General features: G+C 49.0%; 1 protein-coding gene across 7 annotated transcripts in view; it reads left to right on the forward strand.

Moving 5' to 3' along the window:
* The window catches only part of Plekha7 (pleckstrin homology domain containing A7), a 187,670-nt gene that overhangs the window by 148,111 nt on the left and 16,278 nt on the right, over positions 1–23,281 (forward strand). For 4 of the 7 annotated variants that reach the window (XM_021166776.2, XM_029479069.2, XM_085841375.1 and 1 more), the window contains 9 exons: positions 5,064–5,586; positions 5,875–5,961; positions 8,698–8,751; positions 18,091–18,159; positions 18,333–18,413; positions 19,222–19,371; positions 19,861–19,962; positions 22,022–22,130; positions 22,243–22,469. In XM_021166776.2, coding sequence (XP_021022435.1) covers positions 5,064–5,586; positions 5,875–5,961; positions 8,698–8,751; positions 18,091–18,159; positions 18,333–18,413; positions 19,222–19,371; positions 19,861–19,962; positions 22,022–22,130; positions 22,243–22,469 — 1,402 coding nt within the window. Of the gene's footprint in view, positions 1–5,063; positions 5,587–5,874; positions 5,962–6,427; positions 6,548–8,697; positions 8,752–14,991; positions 15,073–18,090; positions 18,160–18,332; positions 18,414–19,221; positions 19,372–19,860; positions 19,963–22,021; positions 22,131–22,242; positions 22,470–23,281 lie in introns of all 7 variants that reach the window. The other 3 variants (XM_085841373.1, XM_085841372.1, XM_085841374.1) reach the window with 2 other exon arrangements.

A 23,281-nucleotide genomic window follows, 5' to 3' on the forward strand; every position in this document is an offset into this window, starting at 1 on the left:
GCCATCTCTCTAGACCCTTTCTTTCTTTTCTCTTTTTAGACAAGGTCTCATTATGTAGCCTGGTTGGCCTGGAACTCACTGTGTAGACCAAGCTGGCCTTGAACTCATAGAGCTCCACCTGCCTCTACCTCCCAAGTGCTATGATGAAAGACATGCACACCCCACCCAGCCAGAGCTAGTTTCAGAGTTTAAATCTGAAGGCAGTGGACTGTAGGAATGAAGGAGCCACCGGAATGCCTGGCCCTCGAGACCTTTTCGTGGGAGAAAGTCCTTGCAAAAAAAAAAAAAAAAAAAAAAAAAAAAATCAGACCACTGAGATTCTAACTTGTTGATGAAATGGGACTCCCCAAGGCTCTCACCACTCACAGACCTCTTTATTCCTCACCACAATGGCCTGCCCTGTGGGAGGCACAAAGGTGGTGTGTGTCAGGGAGCTGAAGGGAGGGTGATCAGCAAGGGGAGGAAAGGCAGTGGACTGAGGCTGAAAGCAGAGTGCAGAGAAGATGCGCATCGGTCCTGGGGTTGCACCGTCCTAAAGGGACTGTACCCCGTGTTCCCAGATATTTGTCCTTAAAGATTTATGTAGCTGGGTCTCATGTCACATGTCTGTAATCACTAGAGGGTGGCTGTAAGTTCCAGGCCAGTGTGTTCTACACAAACACACATGCATGCACGCACACACACATGTGCACACACATACACACACACATGCATACATACACATACATACACACACACTCATGAAAATATATGTAAGTATATGGTAATTTCCTATGGTAAATGACCAGTGGGTCTGGCTCCTTAGTGAAGGAACTTCCTCCATTTTCCATTTGAAAACACAGAGAAAGGAGCCAGCTATCTCACCTTTGTGTGTTTTAAGACTGTGCTGACCTCCTTGTCACTGGACAGAGCACACAAAGGCATTGGAAGGAAGTCCACATAGGGAACTATTTCTCACTTATCCCCATATTTGAGATATATCTAGATTGCATCTCCTATAATTGAACGCTGTTGGGATGGGGTTAGCAAGAGTCTTACATACCAGTACTTAGAGTCCTCGCCTTCTACCTCCACCCGCACCCAGTGTTTAAAGTAAAAGTGTACTTATAAAATAAAAAGGTAGGTGGGGCCAGGGATTAAAAGCAGATCAGAGGGAACACAATAGGAAATGAAAGGCTTACATGATTGATGTGGAAGCGAGGGTGAGGGATTTCTTCAGCAAACAGGAGCAGTCACAAAAGTTGACCTTACGTTTGGCGTGACTGCCTTGCAGCCACTCTCTCAGGATATTTTCTGGTTTTGGGACCATAGAGCAGGTGGTTCCTGATACAGGACTATGTAAGGCCAGGTTGGACACATGTCTGTTGTCAAGACAGAGGCTGCCCCAGGAGCACCCACCTGCTCCTGGGACCTATCCTGTCCCTCCCTCCACTAGCCAGTTAATCATTATAGTTTGGCTGCAGGAGCCAGTGGCCACCATCCTACTAATGTCTGAGGTCTCCCCAAATGGTAGACAGTGCATAGGTGGGAAGCAGGGACTGAGGATAGCCTCGGGATTTGGGATACTTCTTAGTAGTGGGAATGGGGGACTGTGGCCATATAAACGTGGTAGGCAGGTACTCTTCATAGGCTGTAGAGACAGATGGAAGGAGCAGTCCCACATCTGCTGTCTGCTCCGGCCACCACCTCTGAGGATTTGGGAGTTGCCACCACGTTAGACATGGGCTTTGGGGAAATGAATGGAAAATCTCTGCCACCTAGTGGCAAGCAGGCACACCTGCATGCTAGACAGGTTCGGGTTGAAGTGATCTTAAAATTACCTCAACTGAAGGAAAAGAAACTGTGAAAGGGAGGCTGCCATATTTGATGGCACCTATTTCTGTTCCTCACAATGGTTAGTCAGAGGTGCTTATTATCCACGTTTTGCAGAGAGGCAAGTGAGGGTAGAACAGAAGAGATGGACCTGAGGTCAGACAGATATGAGTGATGTACTAGGATTGGAATAGCATCCTTCACCCTCTGGGGCTGTTTAACAGGGTGAGAGTACTCTGCCCAGAGGTTATTATTCATAGATCTACTGGGCTGAAAGACCTACATTTTGAAATTATATTTTATATAGGGTCTTGATCCCAGACTGGCTTCTGGTCTGTTTATGCCACACTGGCTGGGAGTTAGACCCAGGGCTTTGTGGATATTAGATAAAGATTCTTAAAACTGAGTTATATCCTGTATTTCTAAGATTTAAAAAAAAGATTTATTTTATTTTATGTGTACCATGTGTGTGTGTGTGTGTTCCTGCTTTCTGCAGAGGTCAGAAAAGAGAGTCAGAGCCCCTGGAACTGGAGTTACAGATGGTTGTGAGCCACCATGTCGGTGCTGAGAATTGAACCCAGGTCCTTTGTAAGAGCAGCCAGTGCTAAGGCATCTCTCCAGCTTTTACTTTTAACCAAAAGTAACAGCTCTGGGAGTAGAGAGATGACACTTGGCACGAGTGATTCTTGTGCAGTTCCACCCATGTCAGGCAAACCCAGTGTTAGGGGGCAGACAGATGGATCTGGGAGCTCACTGGCCAGCTGCCTTTGTCAGACAAAAAGTTCTAGGCTAGGGAGAGACAGTGTCTCAAGGGAAGGGGGCAGAGAATGTTAGAGCAGGACCCTTGATGTCCTCTTCCGGCCTCCAGACACAAACATACATGGGTGTGCCCACTCCAACACATGTGCATACACACACATACCTAACCATACATTTGAAGAAGTAATAGTTATATATTGATGGAGCAGATGGGAGATTTTGGTATATGCATACATTGTGAAGCCGTTGAAACATTAATATTCATCACCTCACCCACAGATCCTTATGTAATGTGGCAACAATAATCAGTCTGTTCTTGGAGCAATTCTGAAGTATGTTATTATTAGCTGTGGTCCCCATGTTGTGTACAGTGGGGCTCTGATACATGCTCACGTGAAAGTTTGCACAACCGACCAACATCTCCTGCTTCATTTCTGCCATCGCCAGCTTTACCCTTTGCTTCTCTGCATCCCATGTACAAGTAAGAACATGCGGTGACTGGCTTAATTCAGGAGCCTGCCCTTTGAATAAAGCCTCAGGTATTGCTGCTGCTGCTGCCGCCGCCTCCACTGACCATATACTCGGAGTTAGCATCATCCCAGAGCAATGACTGACACACAGTGATGTTTTTGTTATAAGTTTGCCATGTGAAGTTGATGAGACAGAATTAGGATTTGAACCCAGGCTTCTGTAACCCCAGAGCCTATTCTCTTTACAAGGTCACACTACCTTGCAGATTAGACTGAAAAAAGCAAACGACAACAAAAAAGAATTTGTGTGTGTGTGTGTGTGTGTGTGTGTGTGTGTGTGTGTGTGAGCTCGGAGCACACACACTTGAGCAGGCACGTGGATGCCGAAACGCACATACAGCATTTAGAAGAACACTTTTGGGAGTCCATTCTCTCCTGCCACCGTTGGTTCTGGAGATTTAGTTCAGATTATCAAGCCTGCTTGGCAAGCATTCTATGTACTAAGCCATCTCACTGGCCATAAACTGTAAAAAAAAAAAAAAAAAAAAAAAAAAAAACTTTGAATTTATGTTCTGAATGTTTTGCCTGAGTGTATGTCTATGCATTGCTGTGCATGCCTAATGCCCATGGAATTCAGAAGAGGGAGATAGATCTCCTGGAACTGGAGTTACAGGTTGTTATGAGCCTTTTGTGGCTGCTGGGAATTGAACCTGGGCCCTCTGGAAAAGCAGCAAATCTCTGACTGCTGAGCCATCTCTTCAACCCCTAGTCTTTTTTTTTTTTTTTTTTCCTTTTTTGACAATATTTCCTGTATCCTAGAATGGCTCAGAAAGATTTATTTATTTATTTTATGTATATGAGTACACCATTGCTCTCTTCAGACACACCAGTAGAGAGCATCAGATCCCATTACAGATGGTTGTGAGCCACCATGTGGTTGCTGGGATTTGAACTCAGGACCTCTGGAAGAGCTGTTGGTGCTCTTAACCGCTGACCCATCATCTCTCCAGCCCGATCCTGAACTTCTTACCTTCCAACCTCTACCTCCTTATTGCTTTTATAGGTGGTGTGTGCCACCACGCCTGTCCATGGAGGGAAGGGAAGCCGTGTCAGGAAGGTGCATATCCTGCTAAGGCTCTCAGGATGCATTTTCTCTTACTCAGAACCCTAGATGAAGCACTAATACTACCTCACATACAGGTAGGGAAACTGAGGCTCAGAGCAGTCAGTAAGCCTCCTGTAGTCATGTAACCAGTGTATGTAGAATTCAGATTCAAAACCTACTTTTTGCTTTTTGCACAGTGAGAAGTTACTGAGGTAGGGAGCTCTGTGGTGGACAACCAATGCGGGATGCTCATGGTGTGTGAGGGGGAGGCGGTGAGGGTGCTCCTCCATACCTGGCAGTCTAGGCTTCTGGTCTCAGTCCTGGAGGGAGCAGTAAGAAAACAGCGGGACCTCAGGGTAGGTTGTAATCAGATGTTAGAGAGCCCTGAGTACCAGGCAAGGATTTCGAGGGCGCTGAGGAGGTTTGGAGCACACTGGAGTGATGAGATCAGGTGACCATGTACAAGAAACACATCAGGAGGCTCTCAGAGTTCTCTGTAGGAGGGAAGGTACCAATGTCTGGGTTAGAAGAGTAGCAAAGAGAAGACATCCCTCCCCACCTGCCTCCAGCCATTTTCTTTGTGAGTTTTGAGGGTTGGTGCTAGGTTCCCGGGCAGAAGAAGAGCCTCTCACCCCAGAAAACTTGAGATCTTCCAGACTAACACACCTTGCTTGTCATTGACAGCTGGTAAGAGAGGAGAGGCAGTTTAACCACACTGCTCCAGGAGTGATGGGCACGGGAACGCTGCGGTGGTCCCAGCTCTCAGAGAAAACTGGTTCTGGGTTCAGTGAGAAGCCCCAGGTGTCTGCGTTAGTCGCTGTTTGGGGTCCTGATGTCTCCCCCACAAGATGACCTTGTGGATTTCCTTAGCTGTGTTGCCTTGTGTGATGGCCTGACATGTTCTTTGTCTTTCTCAGCTTGCCCTTAGACCAGACACTCCCTCGCCAGGGTCCCAGCCAGCCCCTGTCCTTCCCGGAAAACTACCAGACTCTTCCCAAGAGCACTAGACATCTTTCTGGGAGCTCGTCACCCCCTCCCCGGAATCTACCCAGTGACTACAAGTACGCACAGGACCGAGCCAGCCACCTGAAGATGTCCAGTGAAGAGCGCCGGGCACACAGAGACGGCACTGTGTGGCAGCTCTATGAGTGGCAGCAGAGGCAGCAGTTCCGTCACGGCAGCCCCACCGCACCCATAGGAGCTGGCTCCCCAGAGTTCACCGAGCAGGGTCGCAGCCGGAGCCTGCTGGAGGTGCCCCGCTCCATCTCCGTGCCTCCGACTCCTTCTGATATCCCTCCTCCTGGGCCTCCAAGGCCCTTTCCGCCCCGGCGGCCACATACACCAGCAGAAAGGGTCACAGTGAAGCCACCCGAGCAGAGGAGGAGTGTGGACATCTCTCTGGGGGGTTCTCCCAGGAAGGCACAGGGTCATGCTGCCAAGGTGAGGCCTGGGAACTTCTACCAGGTGACTGGGATCTTGCATCGAGAGACAGAGTCACTCGGTGGCTGCCTGGCAGCCTACAAGTCAGGAAACAGTATAACAACCCAGCTGAGGTCGAACTCTCAGGGCCTTTCAGTTTGCTGTGCTGTGCCCAGTGAGAAAGGTGTCCATTTTGGACACCAGGTGCCTAGGGCTCAGAGAGATGGAAGGACGCATGGTGGGCAGTCCTGGTAGTGAGTGGCTGAGGTCTCCTTGCCTGGCCTCAGTCTGGCTTCTTTCCTGTCACAGAACTCCTCTCACGTGGACCGGCGTTCCATGCCCTCCATGGGCTACATGACCCATACAGTGAGCGCTCCCAGCTTACATGGAAAATCGGTAAGCTGCCCCTCACTTTCCTCTCCAGGTGACTGACATACTGTAGAATCCAGGACCCTAGGCCCATAGCACTCTCTCCCTCGGAGCCAAGCGTCCAATCCCTTCTGGGTGATGAGGAGTCAGGCCCAGTGAGCACTCAGGCCCTGCTGGGCTGGCCCTCTCTTCGGATTTTGTCAGAAGTATATTCCAGCTACCTGCTCTCTCCTTCAGCACCTCTCCTTTCTTCCCTGGCTTTCACTATGATTGGTTAACTCTCCCTTCAAAGCACTCATCCTTCTGGGTGAAGCGGAGCTGGTGGCTTCCAGTGCCCTATGCTGGCGCTGCCTCTATTTGCCCTAACAGAGGCCAATGTGACCATTGCCTGGCGGTGTCACGTCAGAGTGGTCCTGGCACTGGTGAAGAGTAGAATTGCAGTGGTGTGCCCTGCGGTGGCTGACTCCCTCCCCATGTGTCTGCACGCCCACAGCTGGAGGAGCTCTCCCTGCTGCTCACCCGGTTGCAGCGGCACCAGTCCAAGTTGGCCAGCGTGCGAAATTTCGCCGTGGGCCAGTTACTACACCACTACCTGACCTTCCCCGCCTGCCAGGTCAGCGCCGGTGTGCCCTCCTGGGCCCTGGCAGGGATGGCCTGCCTCCCATGTTTCCCCGTGCCGTACTCTGGTCTGTCCTGCTGGCTGGCTCTCTGCCTCTTCCCTTGCCTGTTTGCTTCTGGGTGCTACAGCTAGTGACTGTGGGCGTGGTGGAGTGCCTCCCCTCTGGTGCAGGGGAGGGGCTGCATGGGGTGGGACAGACCTGAATCTTGCTTCTTGGGCTGTGGAGAGTAGCAGGCTGCTTCGTGGTTGTCTTGTCCAAGAGTTGTGCCCTGTCAGCATTATTGCTTATTGAAGACACATGTGGGTCATCCTGGAGGGAAATGTAGGGCACCTCCGTTTGCAGAACAGACCTCATCTCTTGTCCTGTCTAGCCCTGTGGGGACCTGATAGGGGTGGGATGGAACTATCATGGGACAAGAGGATCCTAAAGGAGCAGTAACTCACCAAGAGCTGGCAGGCTGGAGCCAGAATCCCAGTCCTACTGAGTTTTAAATAGCATCAGGGCCTTGGGCTTGGTACCCAGGCTTCCTGGGATTTCCCTGGGATTGGCTGTCTTGTGTTCCTGGAGCAGCTAAGGAAAGTGGACTCTTGCCTGAAACGTTGTCCTTGGGTAGCAGTGGTTCGTCCAAGTAAGCCTGGTCCCTCCATGCAGCACAAAGCCAGGAAGAGGACACATGGGATTGCTGGGATGGTCACATTCCTTCCCTGACCCCTTTTAGCAAGACCTGAAGGACTCAGGAATTGTAATTAGAACGATGAGTGTAAGAAAGGACATGTTAAAAAAAAAAAAACAAGCAAGCAAGCAAAGTAAGTTGTGAGACTGAGTGGGCTCAGTGGCTAAAGAGTTTGCCATGCAAGTGTAACCCTGTAAAGGCTGGGTGGATGTGGCCATCCTCCTGTGATTCCAACTCTAGAGCAAGCTGGCTAGTAAGACTAGTTAAGCGCATCTGTGAGCTCTGGGTGATAGAGCCCACCTTATAAATAAGGTGGAAGAGTAATGGAGTGCTTATACACTTGTTCCCCCACATGCAAAAACATGCATATATGCATGTATATCACATACAGAGACACACAGCAAAAGGGAAAAGAAAAAAAGTCATAAGTCCTGAATTTGACTTATAGCATTCTCCAGCTGTCTTTTCTTGTCCTGTTCAAAGTGTGCAGGGACAGTGACTTGGGGGAGTGGGATGAGGAAGGAGGCAGTCCAGGGAAAGAAATAAGCTTATGCCAGCTCTAGCATCCCTTAAAGACAGGGCTTTCATGCCTAAGGCACGATATGAACATCTCATGTGTGTGTCGGTGACTGTCTCGCACCAGAGCTATGCCCCTTCCCCATCCTTGGCTTGTACAGCTGGAGACCTCAGTTCATTAAGAACATGGTATCTGGACCATTCTTCAGCTCTTGCGACTCCTCTGCCTCAGTTAGCTTCTGTGATCTGCTTGCTGAACAGGAGTGTGACTTGTGGGGAGCCCTTTTCTCAATAATTACTGAAGAGCTTGATAGACCACAAGCAATTCTTACTCAACAACTCCTGCACTAGCTCCTAACGTGGCTGCTCTGGCTTCTTACTGAACAAAAAGAGCAAAATTTCCAGGGAAACTTCCAGCAGCGGTTAGTTATCCCTCTGGAGTCTAAAGTCATACTGGGTCTTCCTGGATCACCCAAGTCATTTCTCTCTGCCTTTTCCAGTCATCCATCCACATCACTTGGGGTCTTGTTACTTCATGCATGTGACAACACAAGGCAAAGATTTGATGCCAACAATTGGAATAGCTGTGTCCATGGGATCCGAGTGTGGCGAGTGCTGTTCCGGGCAGATCTTCTTCTTCTGCCTTAGGAGCCTGGCATCTGCCTCATCTGCTCGTCTGCCCTAGCCCTCTTGTTGGGTCCTTCCCATCATACCGCAATGGGTGCAGGGATAAGCTGGCTTTCCCCACTGTGACCCACAAACTCCGCCATGCTGAGAGAGGGCTCTGAGTTGCAACAAGACATCTGTGCTTCCTCTGTAGCCTGGTGTGTTGATCTGCTGTGGTCCCATGTCTCCAGTGTAATGTGAAGGATCTGCTTTCGAAGACCCCGGTTATTGAAACCATGGTGTTTGTAACGGTTCTGTTTTGCTTTTTCCTCTCTGCTTCCTTGGAAGGCTGACGACACCTACCTCCAGCTGAAGAAGGACCTGGAGTATCTGGATCTGAAGGTGGGTGCGAGGGACTGGAGATTGCTTAACGGTTAGGGGCACTCGCTGCTCTTGCAGAAGACCCAGGTTCAGTTCCCAGCACCCACCTCAGGTAGTTCACTTACGAATCAGTTCCAGAGCATTTGAGTCCCTTAGACCTCTCCAGGCAGTCCAAAGGCACACACATTCACACAGGCACGCACACCACTCTTAAATACAGGTAATAAGCCTTTAAAGATAAGTGGCATCAGGATTCCACCTACCATGGACACTCATCTTTCTGCAAGTATTACTTACCAACTCAAGTTCCAGACCCTAAGTGAAAACTCTTGTCTGAATCAGGAGAAAGTCATTGCTTATGGTCTGACTCTTGTGGAATCGCTTGTGAGCCCTGTTATAAGATCTCTGGCTTAGACAATATGAGGGTCATGGTTTTGATCTGTTGCTTCCCTTGGTTTAGAGCCAGAGGTTCCTGCGAAGTAGCCAGTGGCTTTGCCAGAGCCTCGGCTGCTGGCAGGGGTGTGTTTGGCTTATAGGGAGTTGGTTGGTGTGTGTGAGGTGCCTGTGGGTACTTGAAGCTCAAGCCCTGGCTTAGCCTTTACCACCGAGCTGAAAGGGCCCAAAGAAAGCTGCTACTGAGTCGCCACAACCCACAAGTTTCCTCTGGTGACAGCCCTCCTCATGCCTGAGCTCTGGAACAGACTGGAGGAGTGTAACCTTAGTCAGCCCAGGGAGGGAAGGAGGTTGTGGGCCACATTTATCTTTACTGCACTGTATACCTGGCTCAAGACATTTCTGATGCCGGGATTGTCTCCCAGCCTTGTGGGGCTTAGCTGTAAACCCTTGTGGGGGGTTCCCATGGTGACTTAGACCTTTGGTTAGATATCTCCTAGTTCATGCGTCTGTTAAGCACTTGCTGTATGCCCAGCTCTACAAAAGACAAGGGCAGAGGCAAAGGAAAAACTGAAGGCCCTAGTCTTAAGAAATTTCCAAATAGGATGGGTTAGGGAAGGAAAATATCCCAAATGATAGTGTATACAGTGACCATACAGACATCTGTTTTGGTCAGTTCTGAGCTGGAGACATGAGAATTCCATGGGCCGTGAGAGAAAGGCTTCTATGGCAGTGGGGAACATGTGAGCAGAGCTTTGAAGAATCATGGCGATGAGCAGCCGTGATGAAGTTGGTAGGGACCGAGTAAGCCAAAGAGAGCCGCTGCCGTGCAGTGGTGATATTAGAGCCATGGAGTGAGGTGGAATAAATCCTGGTGACTCCCGACTCTGTCAGAGGCCTTATAGGGAGGAAGAGAATGGAGGAGGAGAGACAGAGGCACGAGGCTTCGGAGCAAGACTCTCTGTTTGTGCGACTCAGACAGAAGCCGAGTAGCGATGGTCCATGTTCTGAGTTTCACTGTACCACATTAGCTTGCAACGTAGTCCCATAAGGGGGTAAATTACCTTCTTAAAGCCGCACCGGAGACAGAGATACATTTGCGTCCCGCACCCTCTCACCCTAAAGCTCATATCTACCTCGCTACCTACCTTACAGCACATGCCATTTATGCTGCCATGGTCCCTAAGGCAGTAAACTTTTTGGGGAGCCAAGCTTGGGTTAGGATGGCAGGGAATGGGTTTGATGGACTGGAGAGGCAAGTTGCTTCCTGGGGGTGCTTCCTTAGCTAGGAGCTATGTCACCTGAGGAGGTATTCTGGATGCTGACATTATCATGAGAACAGCTGGGCTTGTAGCCACAGTTTCCTGGTTGTGTATCTGCTACTGTAATTCCTAAGCTCTTCTCAGGGAAGTAGTCCAGGGGTGAACCTCTCCTGCAGCTGGAAGAGGCTTGACTCTGTCTACCCAAGAGAGAGAAGAGAGGTTGTGTATGAAGTAATGATCAGAAAAGCCAGTGTGCTTGCATGGCTTCCATCAGAGGGCAGGGGCCTGGCTGCCATGCGCAGATCCAGAAGAGTGATCCACTACAGGATGCAGAGCCCAGGGTCAAGGGCCTACAGCTGATTATGTTTACAGATGTTCAAAGTCTGCTAAGTGTAAATGTGCCATTCCAGTTTCCCGTGTCGGGGTCGCAGTCCAGGAGGTTAGGCACATCTCTACTCTGCCTCCCGTGCTATGCTGATGTCACCTTTGAACTCAGGTTCCCCTCTTCCCCCATGTGTTTTCTGTGGCTCTGAAGAGGATTAAGCCAAGCAGATGGCAGCTATAGGCAGACGGACGGTTCAGTTGGTAGAAATGGTCTTCTGAAAGGGCTTTCTTTGTGGTGGTGAATGTCCTCTCACAGGGCCACACAGATTGGAACCTATGGATCCTATAACATGCTCGGCAGGATGTCCTTGAAATGAGGGGGGTGTGGATGCAGGTACTGTAGGTAGAGACAACACGAGAAGAGGTTCACACACCCAGGAAAGTGGATGTACTTGAATGAGCCCAGAGGACCACCCTGGGCATGAGAGACAAGCTGTGCCCCTCTAGGACCATCCTCTCTATGGGATTGAACCTCCAGCCTCATGCAGGCACCCTACCTCTGAGGCATATTCAACTATGTCACCAAATCTCTTTTTACTTTTTGTTTTATGATTATTAATAAATTCTCAGGCTAGCATTGAATTCACTTTGTAGCCCAGGCTGGCTTTGACCTTGCACCAGCCCCTCAGGGTAGTAGGACTGTGTCGCCACCAAGGTGTGGTGAGTGTGTGAGCGTGTGTGCGCGCACGTGCATATACACAAATGGTTTGCTAGGGGTACAGCCTAGGGCCTGTGCTTGCTGGGCCTGTGCTATGACACTGCTTTCTCCCCATCCCTAAAATGAGTTTCTCTAGAGAATACTTCCCCTGCCCACATCTGATCTATGGATTCCCTCACTCTGATGTGTCAACTTAGGTTCTTCTATGTTATTGTTCTAAGAGCTAAGGATTCAGGGCCCATCACCCCTCTGGGTGTCCTGAGTTCACTGGTGGTGACTTCTCCCTAGCACCTTCCACAGGTTCCTCTTCCTCAGGTGAATATCCCTGCTGTGGGGCCAGGAGATCAAATGCAGGCACCTCACAGAAGATGCAGCTCTTAGCTAGTGTGTTTTGGAGAGTGCTTGCTCTCTTGGTGATGCCAGGGTAGAAAGGACTGAGCAGTGGTGAAGCTTCTATTCTGCCTGGCAGTGTCTGTCTGGTTGATTTGTGTTTTAATTTTAATTCTCACAGTAACTGAGTAATAGGAGTTACTCTCTTTATCCTGTTAACCAAGAACCCATGTCTCAGAGACGTTAAGGGAGATCTGCAAAGTTCCATGGCTGGAACTGACTGCAGCCCTGAGTTAGTCATCTGTGGGCTGTGTTTCCATCATGGAAATTCTGGTTCCCAGAACCTGAACTCCATTAACTGGCTTAAAAGAGTGGGCTGTGGTCGGGTCACTGTTGTCCATAGCATTTAAAATAAAATTATCCTTTTAGATAACATCTCAGAGTGTTACTTTACCCAGACTGCTCTCAAATATCTGGGCTCAAGTGATGCTCCTGGGCTGTGGATGTGTGCCTGTACTCCCAACTTTGAGTTATTTTTATATAGCCCTGAAATGCATCCAGGTGAAGCTGAGCAGGGTAGCTTTGGCTGCTCAAGTGATACCTTTGTGAATGCAGAAGGTTGCCTTCAACCCCAGGGAGTACCATTGTTGGCTCCACATCTGTAGCACCATGAGTTCTCTCTGACAGTTTGAGCCTAAGATCAGGGCTTGTCCGTTTCCAAAGTCAGCTTCTGGGGCAGAGTTTTTTAGGTTGCTATCTGGGGCATCAGCTATTTCTAGAGCATCTAGGAACGTGATTTTAAAAATATAGATCTGAGTCAAGTATGACGATACACACCTGGGGTCCCAGCTTCTTAACTCAGACAGGAGGATCATTTGAGCCCGTAAATTAGAGGCCAGCCCACAGAACATAATGACTTTCTTCTTCTAAAAAAAATTTTTTTTAAAAGCTGGGCATGATGGCTTGTTCCTTGGGTCCTAGCACTGAGAGGCAGAGGAGGGGGAATCTTTGTGAGCTTGAGGCCAGCCTAGTCTCCATAGTGAGTTCCAGAACAACCAGCAAAGCTTCCCGTAGAGACTCTCTGTCACAAAGAACAAACAAACTTTAGAGCCTGGCGTGATGCATGCCTTTTGACCAGCACTCAATAAGGCAGAGACAAAAGGATTGCTACAAGTTCAAAGCCAACTAGGCTACATAGTTCCAGGTCAGCCAAGGACACAGAAACCCTGACTCAAAAATAAATAAATAAATAAATAAATAAATAAATAAATAAAATAAATTTAAAAGCAGAGGTTGGAGGTAAAGCAGGTATAGGTACTTGCTACCAAGCCTCATAGCCTGAAACCAGGACCCATGTGGTGGAAGGGAAGAACAAGTCCACAGTTGTCCTCTGACCAACTCACGCACTATAGGATGTACACACCGAAGAATACATAAATACGTTTCGTTCTGATCTCTACTGAGTTAGCACTCTTGTGTCCAGGATCCTCTGCTCAGGTGTGATTCTTGTGCACACTAAAACTTGAGGTCAGCCATCCGGGAACAGAGATGGCTAAGCCCAGCCATGAACTAAACCACTAGGGAATTTGTTGGAAAATGCATGTCTTTGTTAGGGTTTCTATTGCTGTGAAAAGACACCATGACCATGGCAACTCATAAAGGAAACCATCTCACTGGTGCTGGATCACAGTTCAGAGGTTTAGTCCGTTATCATCACAGTGAGAAGCAGGCAGGCCTGGTGCTGGGGAAGGAGCTGAGAGTTCTACATCTTGAGCTGCAGGCAGCAGGAAGTGGTTGCCACACTGGATGTAGCTTGAACATCTGAGTTCTCAAAGTCTGCCCCAGTGACCACTTCCTCCAAGAAGGCCACACCTCCTAATAGTCATTGGGTGCCAATTTAATTCAAACCACTACAATGCTTAGAGATTCTGACTTGACCAAACAATTCCTTAGATGTTTTTAAAACGCAATTACGGTTGAGAAAGAAAAGATTACCTCAAAGTGGTTGTTTTTGTATTTTTTGTTTGTTTGTTTGTTTGTTTGTTTTTGAAACAAGGGCTCATCTATCCCAGGTTGTCCTTGGATGCCCAATGACCTTGGACTTGTATCTTTTTGCCTCTTTCTCCTGAGTACTAGGGTTTTGTAGGTACATCCATGTCCATTTTATATGGTAGGAGATGGAGCCCAGGGCTTTGTGAATGCCAGACAAGCACAGAACCAACTGAGCTACATCTTGGAAGTGGTGGCTCTCAAGTATGGTTCCTGACCAGTCACGGCAGCAGTACCCGGGAATCTGTTAGGAATGCCACATCTTGAGTCCTAGTCCAGACCTGCTCAACAAGGACCTCCAGGGTGGAGCCCGAGCCTTCCAGGTGATTCGATACACTAAAGTTGGAGGGCTTCAGTAGGAATTCTGATGCCAATCTGGGGGCGTAACTTGGGGTAAAGTACTTGTCTAGTACACATGAGGCCCTGGGTTCCACTTCCAACACTGTAATAAAAATAAAACTTGGTTGGCTTGGGATCTACACACCTGGTGTGGGAGACAGTGTTTTCTTTCTTCGCATTTCTTTAATGTGCATGTGTGTGCGGAGGTGTGCGTGCATATGTTAAGGCCTGCATTTGGAGGTCTGCAGGGCTGGTTCTCTTCTTCCACCCTATGGCTCCCAGGGATTAAGCTCAGGTCGTCAGGCTCAGTGACAGCACTGCACACTGAGCCATCTCAAGGCCTGACAGACTGTATACAGCACTGATTGTGAGCATCTGGATCCTCTGGGTAAGCAGAGACATTTACCTGCACCCAAGTATGGAGCTGAAGTCTGAGGAAATTCTATTGGAAATAATTGTTAGAACTGAGATGAATGCGTAAACCGAGCTTACAGGTGTTACAGAACATGGTGATGGAGGCGGGAAGAAGCAGATCTCTTCTGTCAGGCTTCCCCTCACCTTCCTCTACAGAACCGGGAAGGAAGGGAACCAGGAAGTAGCCCTTGGGCATGGTCAGCCCACACAGGGGCCCCCAAGCAAGCAAAACTGGTTAGGTCAGTTCTTTCTTTAGAGGCATCCCTAGCTGGGAGCTCACTCTACCAAGGCTCGAGGCATGTCTTAATTGTCTGCACACCTCGTCTCTGAGGTTCCCCTTCTCCAGCCCCCCCAGACTGTGTGGCTGCTTCCAGTGTTGTCGGATGTCTCACCTGTTACGTTTTGTTGTATTTGCCTTTCTGTTTGGAACAGATTAAAAATAATGAACCTTTGATCAACGTGCTTTACAAAGTGCTGAAGAAGTCAGCACGGGGCTGTCGGCCCGGGAGAAGCGTAAGATGATCGGATCCGTGTCTCCAGGCGGGGCCATTCCATTGCTTCTGGCTCAGGGCCGGCACCATCACTTGCTTAAGCAGTTGCTCTCCTGACCGCCCCACGCTTCCTGCAAGTCATTTCGGTTGATTTTCTTTAACCCAAAGCTCTCTTCAGCATTGTGGCTGAGCCGCTCATCTGTGGTGTCCTGTGGCTCCATCTTTTGTGTTGCAGAGGGGTTGGGGAGCTTGCTACCAGCTTGCATTGTGTCTCCATCTTCACTTGTCTGCCTTCACATTGGTATGGCCGAGCATGAGTTTATGGGAGTTTAGAGAAGCCTTAGATTCCACTGCCTCTGCCTTTTCTAGGGTCAGGATACTGACATGCAGGACCCAGTTTGGAACTGGATGGCCACACCATCTCCTTTGCAATGTAACTAACTAGCTCTTGAAGCTTTCTGAGGGAGGCTACAGACTGAGGGGCAGGTGTCATGTTCTGATGTGGTAGAGGGGAGGTAGGGTGGCCGAGGGGCTGAGTCTCTTCCCATGTAGAGATTCTTTAAGATGAATGGGGACCTGAGACCTTTGATATTTCTGGGGACAGATACTGGGGACATTTGTTGATGTTTTAGGTGGATAGAAATACTGTTACCACTGAGCACCATTTAAAAAGGGAAACTTAACTGCCATGTACTACCCGTGGCTGTAACTGTTCATCACAGCATCCTTTCTCTGGATCAGAGCTAAGCTGAAGGACCTCTGAGGAGTATAAGCTTTTCAAGGAGCCGGTGCCCTGTCACTTGTAACCTTTACTCCATCGGAAGCCAAACCAGCCAGTCTGATTTTGACATGTTCATAAACTCACTCAGCTAACATCCTCCAGATCTCCTCCATATGCCAGGTCCTGCTTGGGCTTCAAGGATAGAGAGAAAATGCATTCTAGTCTCCACAGTGCCCCCCTAATGTGCTTAATAGGTCTGGAGAGGAGAAATGAGCAGACATCATGGTGATTTGATACTCTAAGCCCCACAGCAGTGACAGGCACCCTGTGTGAGAGGGACATGCTGAAGGACACCAGACCCACTCAAAAGGAAGAAAGAAAGGCAAGAACTTTGAATTCCTAGCTCCCAACATCCTATAAACAGCACATCAGAGAGAACAAGAGATGCCTCTTTCTTAGAAAAAAGGGAATGTGGGTATCCCTGGAGGGAGAGAGAAACAGAAGGTTGGCTCCAGAGTCACGGAGGACAGCACTTTCAGAAGGGACACCACCAGAAGGCCTAATTCGGATTTCTCCTTCTCAGAATGCCTTTGTGTATAGATACTTCATTTCTTTCCTGATGGTGCTGGATAAATGAGGCGTTGCTCAGTTAGATCTTATTTAAGCATCAGAGACATCCTCAATAAAAAGCTTCAGGGGAAAGGGGGGTAAGAGTTTGCTGGGGGAAATCCCCAGAGTGCACCTCAATTTGAAAGTGATTTCTAGCTCGTTAACGAGCCAAGGCCAGCTTCTTTGAAGAAGAGACCAACTCATAGCCCTCCCCTCAGGCCTCTATATTCTAATTATGTATATGCATGTTTGTAACATGCTCTGCATAGACCCCACGGAACTCGATGATGTTTGCTGGACTCTTCCTCATATGCCAGGCCTGATATTCACTCTCTACCACAAAAAAAAAAAAAAAAAACAAGGCCAGAGTCCCTGTCGTCTGCTGTGTGACCAAATGGAAGCAGTCCTCAGCTCAACGCGAGAAGTCATTTGACTTCTTCCTTCTGTAGTGAGCTGACTCAGTGGTTAAGAGCACTGGCTTCTCTTCCAGAAGACTCAGGTTCCATTCCCAGCACCCACATAGCAACTCGCATGTCTGTAACCCCAATTACAGGAGATCCAGCATCGCCTTCTGGCTGTATGGACCCATGCATATGACATGATACCGTAGACAGACATGCAGGCAAAACATCGTACATGGAATATACATATTCTTTTAAAGAAGTCATTTGATAGTGGCGTGGACTTGCTGAGGGAGGAGGGTGTATGGCAGTTGGGCACATGACTGGTTAGTCTGAAGAGAATGATGGACAGCCCGTTTTGACTCCTGGCTCACACTGGCAAACTTCTTGGACCTTCCTGGTGGAGCGAGGAGAAAACAAAGGCTATCACTCCAGCAACTGTCTATCCATCCTAGGGTCCTCTGCCTAGCACACACTACCTGCCTCTGCCATGGTTACCCTGTTCTCCATGTCTACTGGGCAGGGCTACAAAACAGAACAGAGAAAGGCTGTCTGGCTCGAGGTGCTTTAAGCTGACCTTGTTGTGCCCACAGAAGCCCACACCTTCATAGCCTATGAAAGGAAGGTGCCCGGGGAAAGGGGCGCATGGGATAGAGTCGGGAGTCAGTGAGAACAGGACGGCAGCAAGCTGCCTGCTTACAGTTGACGGGGGCTGTAAAATGGGATGTTCTACTGGCCTGGAAGTGTGAGAGACTTGTTCGTTGCTTTGTTGAGGTGGTAAGATAGGTTGTAACTCACGTGAGTACAGCCAAGCCTTGTTGTCTGGGTGTGAATCTTAAACCACTGGCTGGATCTGCCCTGGGTACCTTCCCACTCTGGCTGGATCTTTTAGTAGTGTAGGATAAGGAAGGCTGGCCCTTGTCTATGGGGAAGTGGCTTCTCAGAGACCTGGACAACCTGTGTTTGTCCCTAGGTGTAGCAGTACGCCTCTCTTACCAATGGCAAACCTCCAAAGACTCCTAGGAACGTGTCATGCTTGTTTGGGGCAAACTGATGACCCTGTAACTTGAGCACCTGCATTTTCTATGATTTGACAACCTTAATACTTCTATTAGCACCACCAACAGTTTTTCCATAAAATGAAGCAGGCATTAAAACAGTGCAGATAGTGCTCAAGTTCTTGCCCATTTTGTGCCATGAGCCTCCCGCCTCTGCTGAGACTTCCACATCCATCCACCATAGGACTAACCTTCCTTCCTGCTACTTGGCTCCACACACCTTGTTAATCATTAAATTGTTCACCTCCCAGATGACAGGCCGAGACCTTCTTAAAGATCGAAGTCTGAAGCCCATGAAGATCGCCGAGAGTGACATTGATGTGAGTTACCAGTGACAGGCTGGCTCCTTGGCCACCTCCTGACCTGGACCTGGGCAGCTTCCAGAAGGGTTTCCATATTCACTGTCTGGAGGTTTTCTGCTCTTATTCCCAATGCCATTCGCCATGTTCTCACCCCCTCCCCCCAGCCCTCTCCAACTCATTCTTGCTCACAGGTCAAGCTGAGCATCTTCTGTGAGCAAGACAGGATACTCCAGGATTTGGAAGACAAGATCCGAGCTCTCAAGGAGAATAAAGTATGCATCATTTCTGCATAGTAGTGAGATGGAGTGGGGGGACTGCACCCATCTTGGCTTTGCTGACATAGTATTTACACGCCTGTGTTAGCATTAATCAACAGGAGGGGCTAGAGTTGTAGCAGGCTATAGACTGTTTGCCTAACGTGTGAAGCCCTGGCTTATATCCTCAGGTTACATAAAACAGACCAAGCCTCAACACTCCCCTCCTTTTAGGAAGAACGGGCTGCTGGGTTCATGTACTCCCTTTTCTGTGCTGGCCCATGTCTAAGCCTGGGAGAGGTTCTTTATTGGTAGCGCTGATGGCCTCACACACAAGAAACCCAGAGGTCTGCCTTAGAGAAAGTGGCCCTCATCACACTGGGCAAAGCCTTTTGCTTCCTCAGGTTGCTTACCCCAGGGATCTGGGCTGGAAAGGGAGCAAGTCTAGATGGGAAGACGGGAGAGAACTGGGGCCACAGTTATGGCCTCAGGTTGACTTTTCTCTCTTTATATTTTAATAAGATATATTCATTGTGTTGAAGATCTGTGGCATGCTCTTTTTTTCTTCTTCACAAGATCTTGGGAAGGTTCTCTGTCAATTTGTCCATTTGTTTCCTGATAACCTATAAGGAGTCAGAAGGTTCTGTACCTATCTTGTAGATAAGAAAGCTATGGCAGAGCTTTATTGAGACGGCCTCATGGGCCAATGAGCTGCTGTCCAAAGCCCTGTATCTGTTCCAGCTCAGCTCACCACTTTGGCCTCAGTTGTTTGGTTTCTTAGCGGATAGCTCGCCCATCCTCTTGCTCTTGGCCCTTTCTGGCACAGGATCAGCTAGAATCCGTGCTGGAGGTGCTGCACAGGCAGACAGAACAGTACCGAGACCAGCCACAGCACCTGGAGAAGATCACTTGCCAGCAGAGGCTCCTGCAGGAGGACCTCGTCCACATCCGTGCCGAGCTCTGCAGAGAGTCCACGGTATGTAGAGGGTAAAGAGGTAACAGGCACTTCCCCTGGGGCTGCTGCTGAGATGAGGCCAGGGGTGAGAATGTTGCTGCCTCCTGGTGGTTACTTACCCAGGGCATCATGTCTGACTCTATCTGCACCCTAGTGCACCTTAGGTTGCTTTCCTTCAGGATAGTTGAGGGAGCCCCAGTTTCTTGGAGAAGTCTTCAGGCTGTATTCTAGTCTGTATAGTGCATTCTTAGATGTCAGAATTTCTACTGTTGTGGCTGTCAGTCTAGTGTGGTGTTGACCTTCCCACCAGGGTAGGGAGGGAAACCATCTTGGGGGGGAGGAGTGGACAGTGCAGGTGGCCAGGAACACCTGTTCCCATCTCCTTTCCACCTAAGCCTTCCCCTTCCTTCTTTGCCTAGTGGGTAGTAGGTTAGGGGTGGGTATCCTTGAGCCTGGGAGGGAACAAGGTGAGGGCGCATCGAGGGACCAGAAGTGTTTTCTTGCCAATAGGAGATGGAAAATGCATGGAATGAGTACCTGAAGTTGGAGAAGGATGTGGAACAGCTAAAGCAGACCCTGCAGGAGCAACACAGGAGAGCCTTTTTTTTCCAGGTGACCAAGAAAGAGGGTTATCACCTCCCTCGTCTCCATTACTAGCCTGTTAGGGCTGTGAGCTCTACCAAACAGCTGTCTCAAACTCTACCTTAGCAGGGAACTCTTTGCTCTCAATGCCTAACTCTCAGTGTTTGGGAAAAGAGCTGATCCTTTAAGAGAGCAGAGCTGGGGGCTGGTGAGATGGCTCAGTGGTTAAGAGCACTGACTGCTTTTCCAGAGGTCCTGAGTTCAATTCCCAGCAACCACATGGTGGCTCACAACCATCTGTAATGGAATCTGATGCCCTCTTCTGGTGTGTCTGAAGATAGCTACACTGTACTCATATAAATAATAAATAAATAAATAAAACTTGAAAACAGAGCAGAGCCAAGAGGAGCCCAGTTCAGTGCCCACCTGGGGCGCACTTTGGAGGTCCAGGATGAGTTTCTCCTGGATTCCCTAGACAACAGCAGGAAGTCCAGCCTCTGTCTTGTTTCTGGTAGTCACTCGATGGCCTGAGGAAAAAGTCCCTGGAGTCTCCTCTTCTCTCATTTATGCTTATTTGTTTGTTTCTGGAGCCAGGCTGGCTAATCCCCACCTCGGTGGCCCCTGGCCAAATTGGAAGAAGTGGCTTTAACTTAAAGTCAGATTATTCCGAAAGCCTAGCGGTGAACACTTTTAATCCCAAGAGCTGGGAAGCAGCGGAGATCAGATCTCTGAGTTCAAGGCCAGCCTGGTCTACAGAGCGAGCCCCAGGCCAGCCAGGACTGCAGAGAAAAAAAAAAAAAAAAGTCAGGACATTCTAGCTGGCCTGTGCTCTCTCCTATTGTAGTAAGCCTCAGGCTTCTACTCCACCCTCAAAATTTTTAAAATAGAACATGGCCTGTTTTCCAACTCTACTTCAGATCTGTTTCTTCTTGGGGCTCTGACATACATAGATTCAGCGTATTTGAGTTCAGCAAATGTTCCTGGAGGCTTCTTTTGCTCAGGGCCCCATGCTATGTCTTTTTGAGAGCTGGGCTTGCTAACTGATGGTGGAATTCTGAGCTAGGTTCCTCCTTCAGGTTTCTTCATGAATATGTGAACTCTGGATGTTCCCCTAACCCTAAAACCAAGGAACTTCTCTGGGGAATTTTGTTTTTTTCTTTTCCCATGGACCTACTGTCCCCTACTCGCTTATAGGTGGTTATGGGAGATGCTGAGGACAATGTGGAGACTCTTACCTCTGGTTCAGGGATGACCTCAGAGAATCCCTAGAAGATGCCTCTCTCCCACTGTTACCCCTCCCATCCCCCCATAACTCCCTTCATTAGAAACAACATCCCATAATACTTACTATAATGGCTTGAACATATTGAGTAACTGCTGTTGGTAAAATATTCCCAAAAGTTGTTTCTAGTTGTTGCTGAGGTATATCTGTAGCCCATGGCTTTTTGAGAAAGGTCTCACTGCATAACCAAGGCTGACTCTGAACTTGAAATGCTAATCGTAGATCTTTTTTTTTTTTTTTTTTTTTTTCTTAAGCTAGAGTTGCATTATGTAGCCCTGGCTGGCCTCCAACTATTTAGACCAGAGCTGCCTCTTCCTCTGCCTCCTGAGTGCTGGCAGTAAGGGTGTGTGCCACCACACCAGACATCCCAACTGTGTTTAAGAGTACAGCTGGGCAGTGAAAGTCCATCCACATGTTGTGCAGCCATAGTCCAGAATTTTCCGTCTTGTGAAACTGAAAACCCGTTCTCTTCCCCTCCCCTCCTCTGGTCCAGGCTCCCCCTGTTCTTTCCTGTCTCTGTGAGACGGACTAGATATTGCATGCATCATTTAAGTTCATCCTATGCTGTTCGAGACCATCTATTTTTAAGTTAGGTAAAGTAGGCCAGTGAGCTGGTGAACACTGCTCACCCCAGCATTCCTCACTGGTCTGTTTCTCAAGCAGACTTAGATTGGGCCCTGGCAGGTCCCAAAGGTTGTGCCACCCCTATGGTAAAGGGCTCTAACTAAAGACGTATAGCAAATCCTCAGAAGAAACTTTTAGCGAGGAGCCAAGAAGATCCTGAACGGGGTCCCCTGTGTTCCCCAGGAGAAGTCTCAGATACAGAAGGATCTGTGGAGGATCGAAGATGTCATGGCAGGCCTGAGTGTGAATAAAGAGAACTACAGAGTTCTGGTGGGATCTGTCAAAAATCCAGGTAAGACATCTAGCCATCTTCCTGGCATAGAACACAGAGGGGCAGGCAGAATGGCCCGTGCACTGAGACAGTCTCGGTTCCACCCTTGTGTCGTTTCTGCCCGTACCCTCAGAAAGAAAAACGGTGCCTTTGTTCCCTCACCCATCTGTGCCTTCACTCTCTCCAACTGAGAGCAAGCCGGCCCTGCAGCCCAGCCCTCCCACCAGCCCCGTGCGGACGCCTCTGGAGGTCCGACTCTTTCCACAGCTGCAGACCTATGTGCCATACCGACCTCACCCGCCCCAGCTGAGGAAAGTGATGTCTCCTCTGCAGTCGCCAACCAAGGCAAAGCCTCAGGCGGTAAGCTGTGGCAGCTAGGAGCTGAGGGCATGCTGGGTGACTTCCTGAAGAGATATGAACACAAGTCAGGTTCACCTCCCATAAGGCACTGATAACAGACCAAAGAAATGACTCCACCCCAGTACAGCTTGATCACCGGTGAGTTTATTGGGATTCCTTACAGCAGGGTGAAGTGTGACTTAGAGCTACATGAGTGACCCCTAACACCTGCATTGTTGCAGAGTCTGCCTCACCACGGACAATAACTCATAAAAGCTGCACTGGCTGAATCACTGGTTTTGTTCCATTTTGAGATCTCCTGCCCAAAGCTCGATTGGAGGTGCAGACCAGAGCAGCAGCCTTGATGGAGAGGAGGCTGCTGATGTGCAGCAAGGTGCCTAGCAACCAGGGCTGGCACAGAGGGAAACGTGTCAGCCTGGGAGCCAGGGCATTGAGATGCCAGTCCTCAGTTTTTCACTGGGTCCTTGGCCAGTCTCTCATTTTTCTGAGCTATCTCAGTTTTCTCTGGAGCAGATGATGGAATCTGGGGGCTCTGGAGAAGCAGCTAGTGTTGACATCCTCAGGTTTATTCTTTTGTATGGTTGTCTGCTTGTTTTAGACATTCACATGTGTGTAACAGAAACAACTCTCCCGGGGCTAGAGAGATGGCTTTGCAGTGTAGAACACTGACTGCTCTGGCAGAGGGCCTAGGTTCAGTCCCCAGCACCCAGATGGCGGCCAGCACTGACTATAACTCCAATTCCAGGGGATCTGATGCCTTCTTCTGTTCACAGACATACATGCAGGCAAAATACCCAAATACCCAAAATAAA

This window comes from Mus caroli, unplaced genomic scaffold (genome assembly GCF_978045245.1).
Source record: "Mus caroli unplaced genomic scaffold, Mus_caroli_1 scaffold_8, whole genome shotgun sequence".
Taxonomy (NCBI): domain Eukaryota; kingdom Metazoa; phylum Chordata; class Mammalia; order Rodentia; family Muridae; genus Mus; species Mus caroli.